This window comes from Xiphophorus couchianus, chromosome 8, assembly GCF_001444195.1.
Source record: "Xiphophorus couchianus chromosome 8, X_couchianus-1.0, whole genome shotgun sequence".
NCBI lineage: Eukaryota > Metazoa > Chordata > Actinopteri > Cyprinodontiformes > Poeciliidae > Xiphophorus > Xiphophorus couchianus.
In genome coordinates, this window is record NC_040235.1 from 14,385,764 (window position 1) to 14,398,493 (window position 12,730).

At 36.0% G+C, this 12,730-nt stretch overlaps 1 protein-coding gene across 2 annotated transcripts; it reads left to right on the forward strand.

Annotated features, from left to right (window-relative positions):
* The first annotated feature begins 516 nt into the window (after nucleotides 1-516).
* On the forward strand, nucleotides 517-12,196 carry anxa4 (annexin A4). Of its 2 annotated transcripts, none has more exons than XM_028025088.1 (13): nucleotides 517-664; nucleotides 1,772-1,819; nucleotides 2,996-3,083; nucleotides 5,052-5,146; nucleotides 5,903-6,016; nucleotides 7,030-7,120; nucleotides 7,438-7,517; nucleotides 8,714-8,770; nucleotides 8,860-8,953; nucleotides 9,171-9,266; nucleotides 10,600-10,658; nucleotides 11,626-11,748; nucleotides 11,990-12,196. In XM_028025088.1, exons 1-13 carry the CDS (start codon nucleotides 551-553, stop codon nucleotides 12,044-12,046), a joined length of 1,116 nt encoding a protein of 371 aa, XP_027880889.1. In that variant the 5' UTR covers nucleotides 517-550; the 3' UTR covers nucleotides 12,047-12,196. The 2 variants fall into 2 exon arrangements, with proteins under 2 accessions (XP_027880889.1, XP_027880890.1); XM_028025089.1 differs by lacking the exon at nucleotides 517-664 and adding an exon at nucleotides 721-801.
* Nucleotides 12,197-12,730: the final 534 nt, after the last annotated feature.

Below are 12,730 nucleotides of genomic sequence, written 5' to 3' on the forward strand. Positions count from 1 at the left end.
GAACTCATGGGCAACTAAAATAAGAAGACATACGCAGCTAAAAGCTAAGCTGTATTGAATGAATAAAAGTGAAACAAAAAACTCTTAAAGGTGATATTTCTGTACATATTTTTGGCTCAGCAAAAGGGATCCAATGAGATATTGATGGGTTCTGCTAATTTAATATTTAAAAACAATGTAATCGGACTATAAACAAGTTATGTGAAAACTATTTCAAAGATTTAAATGATGATATAAGATCATTACAAATAACAAATTCAGGCAAAAGCAAGACTTTGCATTTTTGTTTGAAAAAAGGTTATTCTTTATTGACTCTAGTCGCGGCGGTGAGTCAAAAGGTTGTACTTCTAAGAGTAGAGTTTTTTCATAATATCTTTTTCAAAGAGTTACTTAAGTATTTATACCTGGTTGCTACATATCACCATGAAATCCCAACAAAATCCATCGAAGTTTGTGTTTTGAACGACAAAATGACTGGTTGAGACTATTTGGATCGCAACGGCGCCCCCTGGAGTCACAGCACGTAAACACAAATGGCGTACACGCCTAGATGGCGTTAGAAGTGGGTGGTCCGTGGACAGAGCTGCAGTTAAAAGCTACTGTGTGTTGCTGTTGTCTCTCTACCTTCTTGTTGAGCTTCAGGACGAAAGCACTCTTAGACCAGGTGAGACAAAACTGACAGTTCTTCTGGTTCCGCTTTGTAACTGTAAGTTTTCCTCATGCAACTGGATTTCCATGTGCCGGGTGTGCCCAGGGACGTCGATGCCAAGTTATCGTTGTCTTCTTCCTCATATACGTTCGGTACCGTTTTGTATTAAAGTTTACAGTTTATAGGCTCTACAAAAGATGATTCATTATTACACAGTCGCTGCGATTATGAATAGATTTCAACTGCAGTCATAACTTTGTTGTTCAGTTCCGCTTCATTGTTCTACGTATCACTATTGCTCAATTTCTTCATTTACTGTCTTTAAGTCCTGACAATCCAGTTTCTAATTGCTTTCCAAGAACCGACGCTATATATTCTTGTGATAGGTGGAAACGGAAATGTATGTCTTGTGTTTTCTCTAAGCCACATTTACCATGTAGCTACATGTTTGCATGAATTTGAATACACAACTTGATGTGAAGGTTTTCCTGCAGGATAAATGTCTGTGTTCCAGATGCAGAATAAACTAAGTCATGGCTTGCAGTTGACACATGCTGAGTGTAAAAATGTCTTGTGATCACATGTAGAATATTTTCACAACAAACCACTCTGTGTGGCTGTTTCCTGAATTTAGACCACAGTGTCTGTCATGTAAATGTCTCCATAAAATATTCCGATATAGTCCAATAATGTTTTGTACAATAAGCTTTTAATCACAGATAAATCAAAGTGTTGTTAGTTTACACACACAGCAGACTGATGAACTGCAGTGCTACATTTTAATTTCATATTAAATTTTAAAATATGTAATGGGAGTGACTTTCCATTATGTCTCCTCTTAAGGGAGTAATTACAGATGTGTCCACACAAACAAACACTTTATGGGATTGTGCAGCACCAGCACTGAAATGGGACATGAGAGCACATGGCCTATGAGTGTGATGGAAACCCCCTTGTAGATAATAAACCAAATTAAATATTTATCAAAGGTTAACAAGGGAAGCCTTCAGACCTGGCACCATCTTATTACCTCCTTGGATCGTTTCCTCTTACTTTGTTATAATCTCTTTCATGTGCTATGAGCTGCTTATTATTATTTATTTGTTGTTTTCTTTATTTCAGCTCTGCAGACCTCCAGACCAGATACACCATCATTCAAAAATGGCAGCAGTAAGTGTGTTCTTTGTAAGCTGCTTTTCCTAAGCATAGTAACCACCAATAGTATTTGCATGTATTTGGAAGACCATAAGGTCTAAACATTAGACCTAATGTCTAAAGGTAGTTGTGCTGCTATACTATTATTTGTGCAGCTTGTAGAATGAGTACATTTCTGTCTTTGAGTTTAAAACGGAGATCAGCCTAAAATATGGCAGATACTGTGGTTATGTTTATCATTCTACACAAGTTGCAACACTTTAAACTGCTAAAGATGTTAAGTGAAACTTTAGTCTCTTCCCCTTTTGAGACAGGAATAGAAAGAGATGGTACTGATCTTAATTTTGAAAACTGATTTTGTTGCATGGTCACAATTTCCTACCACATAAGTTGAAGAATTTAGAAATAATCCTGTACTTCTCCCTAAAAGTAATCCTCCTGCATGATGCTGCCTCCACCATTTTTAAGAGTTTGAACAGTGCTCTTGAATTTCATTGCCTCACTTAGTTTCCTCCAAATGTAATCCTCATTTCATGAATAGTTGGGTAACTGATTGTGCTCTGAATTAGAATGTGTTTTTTTCCCCCCATTACATTAAAGATCTGCATCAAACTGGGCATTTATCTCAGCAATCCTTTATGGGAAACGTTTGATAGAAAAATTAAATCTGATAATTCATAAAGGAAAGATTTAATTTACAAGTGAACTGGGAATCTAAAATTGTATAATAATTTTTTCAAACTAGAAATAGTGTAAGAGATGCACCGATTGGCTGTAATCTTTCAATTCTCTTTGATCAGCTGATTGGTGGCCATATATCCGATAATTGTTTTCCTATTTATTAAGTGGATCATATTAAAGGCTCTAGCTATTTTTGTTCGATATATGCGTCACACAGCACTGTCTACTTTGACGCCCGCACCACAAACCTTTTTTTCCTGTTGTCTTTATAGTCCTTAGCAGCAAATCAGAATCGGTAAAAATCACAGTCAGACTTAAAAAAAGAAACAAAAAAACAAAGTGAAAAATGTCAGTAGTTGGAATACGCTAATATGCATCTATGATGTATTTAAGCAATTATCAAAGCAAGTATATTTTAGAATTTATCACATGTAGATAAACCAAAAACTCTTTGTTTACTTTAATTTGTTTGCATTGTTAACTGGTTGTAAATGTGTAATTTATGAGCAGATTGGAAACCGTGGAACTGTGACCGAGGCGGCTGGTTTTGATGCTGCAGCTGATGCCGAGAAGCTGAGAGGAGCCATGAAGGGAACTGGTGAGTGGCCCACAGCAACACTTTATTCATGGTCCATTCTTTCCTAGCTCTGATTTCATGGAGGGCTCCATGGAAAGAAAAAAAGTCTGCTCCTCCTAAGCTCTAGAGGAAATCTTAGTGTTGCTGAGCACTTGTTTTGTAATCACAGCTGTTGATTTTAGACTCTCAGCATTTTTTCCCCTTTATCCTGTTGTTTTTACATTATGGAGACAAAATAAACCCATGACTTTGCTTAAACATGCAGATTGCAGTAGTAATCTGATCTCCTTGTAGGTTGCAGTGGTCTGAATTGATACAGTCAGAACTGCGTGACAAACCTTCATACCAACTTTTGCTCTGCGTCAGATTTCTGAAAAGGAATGTGGATGCTGTTAGGAGTTTACTAGACTAATCAGATTTTCCTGACTCCAGTTTGCTGCTTTTTGCTAACAAAAGGTTTCTATGCCAACCCAAACAAGCAGCTGTGTCAGGATTATCTACACGGCTGTTGGAGGGATCTCCTTTAGATACTTTTTTTAAAAGTAGGACTTCGAATAAAGTGTTGTGAAAAAGTTTTTGCACCCCCACAGATTTAATCTGTTTTTCCTTTTTTTTTAAATTAACATATAAATGCTTCAAATCACGAAACTAATTTTATTATCTGACAAAAAAAAGGAAGAGTAAATGTGAATTGCAGATTTCAAATGGTTTTCTTTACTAGGGGATTAACAGCCATCAAAACCAACTACACTTATGTGAAAATATAATTGTTCTCTTGTTAAATCATAAATGAACCAGGATTAACCATGTCTTTGGAGGCTCCTTTTCTCTATCCAGACCTGTATAATCAAGAACTAATATAAGTAGGACTTGTTTGACAACATGAAGTAGGCTAAAATATCTCCAGAGAAACACAACTTGCACCAACAGATGAGAAATGAAGTCATAAACTTTCATCACTAGAAAAAAAGCCTAAGAGAACATGGATCAGTCTAAACCTTCCCAGAAGAGGCAGGCCTACCAACATTATTCAAATAGTTCATCAATGACTCATCCAGATGGTCACAAATGAATCAAAAACTATGTGTAAATTACTGATGGTCTTCCTTCCTGTAGTTAATGTCAGTGTTGTAGATTTAATAGTATATAAGTGGTTGGGAAAAATTTCCCAATAACCCAAAGGGGCATGCTCAAATTTGCCAATAAGCATCTCAATAAATCCCAACACTTTTGGGAATATGTCCTAAAAGTTGACAAGACAGAAGCAGAACATTTTGAAAGGTGTCCATCTCATTACATGTAAATGCCGTTAGTATAAAACCAACAGCATTTCATGAAAAGCACATCATACTGACAGTGAAATATGTGAATGGTGATGGGAAGATCTGGGCTTCCTTTGTTGCTTCAGCAGCTGAACGACTTTTCATTATTAATAAAACCATTAATTCAATTCTATGAGAAAATCCCGAATGAGAATGTCCGACCATAAGTTTCACCATATACTTACCTGCACAAGTTATTCAGTAGATCAATGATCCAAATTCAAAACCAGCATTTCCACTTCTTATTGGCTCAAAAATAGAAAATGAAAGTTAGTCAAAGTCTGGATTTAAGTCTGATTTGCCTCTCTTTCTTGAAAACCCTCCAATGTGGCTGAATTGACATAATTCTTCAAAGAAGAGCGGGCCAAAATGTTTCCACCGTGATTTAAAAGACAGATAAACAGTTATTGTGAAAGCTTGATTGCAAAGGCAATTTAGATTTAGAAGGAAATAACTTTTTCACCAAGGGCCAGGTACGGTTTGATGGCTTTATTCCCATTATAAATGAAGTAATCAGAAAAATAACCCAGCATTTGGTATTTACTCAGGTTATCTAATTAAAACAAAAGTTTGATGTGTAATATATAGTGCGACAAAAAAGAGAAAACATCTGAAAGGGTCTAAGTAGTTGTTCACAAGGTGTGCTGTGCTCTGATGTGGCTTTCAGGGACGGATGAGGCGGCCATCATCAACGTCGTGGCGCACCGTACGATTGCCCAGAGACAGCGCATCAAGGAGGCCTACAAACAAACTGTGGGGAAGGTGAGAGCAAACACAATCTTCATCTGAGTCAAAGCAGAATTATTATCTTGAACAAACATTATTTTAAGCAGATGGAGAAGCGACAGTTTGATGACCTCAAAATGATTAACAGCACCCTAAATGAACTCTACAGCAAACAGTGGAGATGTGCTGTCACTATTGTTTCAGTGTATGCTCTTATCAGGTGCTGTTTAGGTGTGGGCAAAGATAAAGTCCAAGTTAATCATTGACCAAAAAGCAGAAACAAATTGGAAATGACCATCTATAAAAACAGCCTTAGACAGAGAGAGCCCTGTAGTCGGCTGGAAAGGGGAACGCTCCCTCCTGTAATAAACATTCACTAAAACCAAACAAGGAATGCTGCCAACTGTCTTCTTCTTGGTTTTGTTATTAATGAGGATCAATATATTAACTGAGAGGGAAGTTTTGGGGTTGACATAGTGAGATAAAGATGATCTCTTCACATGGTGTCCAGTAAGAGGTTAAATAACGTTTTCTGAGAATCCATTGAGGGAACTGCAGGAAAAGCAAAGACTGAGCGCAGCAGAAAGAGTGAGTCATGTTGGCGACACCCACATGTGGTCAGCTGTGCTAAACGGCTGCACTGTTCACAAAATGTTTCCAAAAACCACACCCTCTAGTGGGGAGCCCAGAGATTATGGAAGTCTGGTCCCTAGAAGATAAATCATAATCTTAATGAATTTATGATAGAACTGGAAAATGACTCAATATTATTCCCTTTGTTCGTCCCATTAGGACCTGGCTGATGATCTGTCTTCAGAGCTGAGCGGGAACTTCAGGAGCGTTGTTCTGGGTCTGCTGATGTTAGCGCCCGTCTACGATGCCTATGAGCTGAGAAATGCGATGAAGGTCAGGATTACTCAGTTAGTTAACATTTTTGAGACGATTTTATGGTCAGATAGTTTGTTGTATCCATACTTTTTAGGCACCTTTTCAGCACTTTGCTACAAAATATGATGAGAAAACACAAATGAATAATAAATACAAAATTACAGGAGCCATTGGTTGATATTTTGCATGTTTTCTTAGTCATTCCTGTTATGTCTAAGATATTAGAAACAATAACTGAATGAAATATACAGAGTGCCTCCTGACAATATGTAGTTTGATTCTTTTAATGTTTCCAGGTCTGTATAAGTATGAAAAAAGTGGAAAAGTTGATTTTCTACACTTACATTTTCATTCCATTATTTGAATTATACAAATCTGACTTTCTGAGAAAAAAAGGGAATTTTTACATTACCTTCATTAACTTTACAATGAACAAATTAATGAGACGTATAACTTTTTGTGAAATGACAGAATCACCGATAAGAAAATCTGACTTTTAAAGAGATGTACTTGTAAAATAACTACATTTTACAAAATATCATAGATTTGAACTGATCTTAGTTTGTCAAAAGGCCAAAAAACCAGGAAATACCCCTTGGCCTCACTTTTGATCATCATCTCGCCGTTGTTCCTGATTTGTGGGGGGGGACGGAAGATGAATTGCATCAAGGCAAATATTCTGTACTCAAACGGAAACTTCTAAAAAGTTGAGCCAGGAAAAGTAAGGAACTATGAAAGCTGATCCCTGTCATTCTTGAAAGACATTCTTAGTCCCTAGATGATAGTTAATGCTTGAGAATATCCTCTTTCATTTTCATTAGTTGAAACTTGTTGTTCTCAGCAGGTGAACTCGTTGCTCCAGTTTCTCTTGCTCAAAGATGCCATGTACAGTATTTCATGTAGAAAGAAAACGGCCTTTTACAAACCAGATTGATACTTTCTCACAAGGAGTAGTAAAATACCTTTAAAGTTATACTTTAAGCTCATTTCCTGTGATTTAAGTAACTAAATAGTAATTTTCTGTTTTACAGGGAGCTGGAACAGAGGAGGCCTGCCTCATTGATATTCTGGCTTCAAGAAGCAATAATGAAATTAAAACCATCAACGAGGTCTATAAGAGAGGTAACTGTGTCACTTCTCATGAGCAGACTTTCTTACATTAAGCTACTGCATCTCTGTTGTTTCCTGAGCCTATATATGACATATGATATTGCACAGCGGCCTCTAAAGGCCCATTATCAGAAAGCAGTGGAAGTTGTAAATTATTCATGATATGAGTTGCTCTCTGTCTGGGAGCTCATTGTTTTCAACTTTGCTTTTATGTATTTGGTGTCTATCTCACCATATGGAGTTAAATATAACATGTTTTAATGGCTGTTTTAAAAATAAAGCTAAACTAAATAATAATTTACATAATTTGTTCCTTTTTTTCGCTGCAGAATATGGGAAGACCCTGGAGGATGCTGTGTCTGGGGATACCTCTGGGATGTTTAAAAGAGTTTTGGTCTCTTTGCTCACGGTAAGCAAACATCAGCCTCCCAGTTTGCTCCAATAATATTCATTTAATCTGTGGTGTTATGAAGCGCTCTTCATAATTACTGGCAACCTTGATAAAGAGGTGTCAAAAAGTCTTAAAATAAATGGTTGTTATGGAGACTTGGCGACCATGAGAGACCAATCTCTCTTTGAACACTTTTCTCTCCTCCTCACTATGAGGTCAAAAGATGAATTTGGTCCTGATACAGCCTTGTTTGTTACAGTTCCAGGTCTTTCGACATTTTATGACATCAACCACAAATGTTAGCATATCTATGCAACTAACTATTTTCTTGCAAACATTTCCTTTCTGGTGAGCATTAGCACACATGTTCTTGTTTTAAATTGCACTGAACGGCAATAAAATTTGATAAATTAATCCACAAATCTTTGAAAAGACATCGAACTGCCATTGCTGTTGAAGGGGACAACAAAAAGTATGAAGAACTAATTTATATAATGTTTTAATTGCAATCATTTAGATGGTTTCTGTTGTCATTATGACTAAAACCTAGCACAATTGCTTTATGAAAAATAGTCTCACCAGATTCCAGACATGACAGGAAAGTTTTTTTTATTATCGTTCATATTCTACACATATTTGCATATCCATATTTGCATCTTTTGAATAAGAGTGGAAAGGATTTCTGATCCTATTTATTTCTCAATAAAAAAAAAAACCCCAAAGGAATAATGAAATGGAAAAGTTCAGAAGTCAAAAACCGGCGCACAAGTAATTTTCTAGAAAGTGTAAAAACTAACAGTGTTTTTTATTGTGAAATTATATTAATGCAACAAAAAAATGATGTATTTTAATTATATTTATTAAAGATTTCTGCATTGTTTTCCCCAGAGGTATATAGAGGTAATTATAAGAGGTGTTTTAAGTAAAAGAACAAGAAGATATTTTACATTAATATCATTGTCATTTCAGTCAATGCTTCATTTAATGACGGAGCAGCAACTGAAAGTTGTTTTAGAGCAATTTATTTAGGCATTCACTTGATTATGTAAACAAAACTGAGTGATAAAATAACTTATTTTTTATTTGCAAGTTATTTTCCAAAAATAACATTGAGTAGCATCTTTCTTACCAAGGGTTTACTGCTTGTACAGAAAGAGAAACATTGACTATCTGTGTATATTTGCTTATTTTATGTGGATTTTTTTGGATTGCAGTCTGGACGAGATGAAAGCGATAAAGTGGACGACGCCCAGGCTGTTCAGGATGCGAAGGTTAATACCTTCATTTTAAATAAAACTCTCAGTATAATACTTATTATTTAAATCCCATGTAACTTCCATTTTTACTTCTGGGTTTATAGGACATCTATGAGGCTGGAGAGGCTCGTTGGGGCACAGATGAGGTGAAATTCCTCACAGTGCTGTGCGTTAGGAACAGAAACCATCTGCTGAAAGGTATTCCTGCCAAAATAAGAACTGCAGTTATTTTTTTTTATTATATAACAAAACTGGCATTAGGAAAAGCTTGTGAAGGTTTTACTGACCTCTTGTGGCAGGTTTGAGCAAACATTAAGTCTAATAATTTCTCTTAATCCATAAATCGGTGTCTAAACAGCTCATAATAATTAGCATCCCACTCCATAAATCCTCATCATATTGTTTTCTGCTCCAGTGTTTCAGGAATACCAGAAGATTTCTGGGAAGGACATTGAGAAGAGCATCCAGAGTGAGATGTCTGGCTCCTTGGAAGACGTCTTTCTTGCCATAGGTCAGCTTCTTCACACATGTTTCATCACACTGGCATATATTGACTGCCATATTAGTCTATTAAAGAATAATTTTGCTTATGTAAGTGAAACACATTATATACTGCAGATTAGTTGCAGACAGACTGATGTTTCCATGCCTTTATTTCCATTAACTAGTTAACAGAGTGAATGCACATCATTTTAGATGATAATATTAGATCAGAAAGAAATGTGGACTTAATGAAAAGTATGATCAGTGCCTGCTTAAAAGATGTTATTTTCAAAAGGCACATTTAATCTAACAGAGTCTCATCAGAAGGCATATTCCTATTGAAAATGAGTTTATTCTTTATAGCTTAGCCTTCTGTGAAAAGTGTAAAACATTGAATTCCTTTTCAAATAAAAACACATTTGATTGAATAAAAGAAAGAGTAAGGTAACGTATTGAACGCTTACATAGGATTTTTTTCCCCACTTACAAGAAGACAAAGCTTTTATAATTAATTCCAGATTAAGCGTAATCTTGTATGGTTGTTTATTTCAGTTCTGAACATCAGAAGCTGGTATATAAAATGAGTTAGTGGTTAATTAGTTTGTGAAGTGACTGCTGCAGAGATAACAGGTTTTACTGTAACACCTATTTATACATCATTCAGACTTCATGATGCCTTCACAGATGTGAAAGGTACTCATGCACTAATGAGCCCTTATACATATGCTGGCTTTCATCTCTGTGTTCATAATGAGCTCAGTGAATCTTCCCAAAAGCTGCACGATTTCCATAAAACATTTCACATTTTGGCTCATCAGATCATGAGAGCAGGTTTTCTCACGTCCTCACCTGAAAATGAAATGAATTCCAATCACTTTTTGATTTTTTTTTTTTAGATTGCAGGGTAAGGTTTTAAAAATCATCTGGTTTTAAGAATTTCATTTGAACTGACATGGGAATTTCTTGTGTCGATGCTGTTTTTAATTTTTAATCTCAAAAATGAAGATCAGATATGCACATATGCTTCATATGTTGCTCACCTTGGATACCACAAAATGTGAATTTCCCTCTCCAGTTTGTGCTGATGAAGGTTAACTTTAAACCTGAAAAGGGTTTTTATTTCTTCTGCATTCTTCCTTGGAGCAACAAACCTTTATGAGTCTTGAATACTGAGAGATTGAGGCTGTCAGGAATGCTTTAAAAACAGATAGATGGAGCTACGTTTTTTTTTCAATCAGCAACGTGTGTCACACTTTCATTTACACAGAATTATTAGTGATGTTTGTCTTTGATGTTTTGCAGTTTCAGTTTGACATGTTTGTGTGATAAACACTAAAATTAACTTTTTTTTCTGATTGCAGTGAAATGCATTAAGAGTAAACCAGCATTTTTTGCTGAACGGCTATACAAGTCAATGAAGGTAATTATACTGTATCTTCCATATTGCTTAAACTATTTCATATTTGTCATGTTACATCCACAGGCCGTGATAAGGCCTTTGGGAGTTTACGTGGCACACAAATTAGTCCATAATTTTAAAAGTAGAAAAAAATTAATACATGGTTTTCTTTTTTTTTTTTTATAAATAGAAACCTGAAAAGCTTGGCTTTCAGTTGTTTTCAGACTCCCTTAACCTTAATTTACCTAAAAAAATCCAGGATAAGCAATCGCCTTAAGAAGAGATATTATAGTGGAACTTAATCAATGTGTGAGTTTAGTTTAATCTCAGTGTAAATATAGCTGTTCTGACGTCCTCAGAGGGTTATGAGAGAATATTAAGAAACAAACATGATACTGTGGAGAATATTAAACCAGTTATGTTCTGTTTACAGTTTCTTATAACCTATAAAGGCAGGAGAGGGAGTCCTGGTTAGATGAGACCAAAATTTAATGTCTCATTCTAGAGAAAACACTGTCTGGTGAAACCTGAACATTGCAGTGGAAACTTCATCCTCATTGATGGTGCTAGCATCATACTGTAGGAACGCCTTTCTGCAGCAGAGTCAGGGAAACTATAAATGAAAGTCATGAAAGAAAACTTGTTAATAAATGGAAAGACATTGAACATGCAGCCACGGCTCCACCGAAATGTTTTAAATCAGAGCTTATTTATTTGCTAAAAATGAAATTCAGACCTATATCCAGTTAATGATCTGCAGCAATTTTTGAAAATTGCCCTCAGTTGCTCTCTATCTAATCTGACATAAGATTGTGGCTCAGAGAGGCTGCATACCAAACTTGGAAAGAAATGAATTCATTAAAATAAAAATACAAGTTACAAAAAGGATAAGGCTTTTATAATTTTTCTATGACATGAATTCTTCTTGCAAATCTTTTTTTTTTTTTGTGAACACAACCTACATGTAGTTTCTGTCTTTCTCATCAAGGGTCTGGGCACCACAGACAGCGTCCTCATCAGAATAATGGTCTCCAGGGCTGAAATTGACATGTTGGACATTAAGAGTCAGTTCCAGAAGATATATGGAAAGTCTCTACACTCCTTCATCAAGGTGAGGGGCAGGGACATGTTGTGGTGAGCTTAAGCTTTGCAATCCATTAGCCATGATCTAATTATGATAATTGCAATTCCAGCTTTATTTAATGCGAGCCCTTTAATCTGTGGAAGATTTATTGTTCATTTCTCCCACACCGGCTGCCTCTTTTTTTTGTTTTGTTTTCTCATCTGCATAAAAGTAACGCGAAAATAAGTTTTCGATTATTTGCAATAACTTTTAAATCCTCACTGTTTAGGGAGACACATCGGGCGACTACCGTAAAATCCTGCTGGAGCTGTGTGGAGGCGAATAGAAACATTCAGCGACATTCAGCGCCGCTTCTTCAGACCACATCATGATTTTTATGTTGTCTCCTTCTCTGCATTTCTCATTTTGCTAATTAACATGGTGCCTTGTATCACTGTTTCAGATACCAATTAAACCAAAGATCAGTGAACCTTTACACCTCTGTGTCTTTGTAATTCATTACGTGTCGGGAGGTAATTAATGGCTTTAAAGAAACGCAGATGCCTCATAAACATTTCCGACAGATAAGTTGAATACTTAACGACTTTACTGCTGTCACTCTTCTTCTGTCCAGTCAGTAAAGCCCATTTGCTTAATTGGTCACAATGGTCCTTTGTTGAGTCAGCCCTGTTTCACTGCACTTAATTACATTAACAGGTTGTCACTATTTTAGGAAGGCAATAAAGTGTGTTCTAATCAAGAGGATGCAATAAAGAGGTGTAGCTGAAAGAAAAAGCTTTAACTCACTTTAATGCAGTGCTTGTACTCAAAGAGACCACCAGGGGGAGCCAGACTAACTCTTATAAATGTTTGGCTGTGGAGTTCTTTGCAGTGCAGGAGAATCTGATGGCATCATTTGTGCTGAACCTTCTTGTAAATAGTAAAGTTATAATGTTCTCATTGCCTTTTCCGTAATGAGCAGGAGAATATCCAATCATTCAGATGGGTTTCAGGAAAAACTGCATCGTTT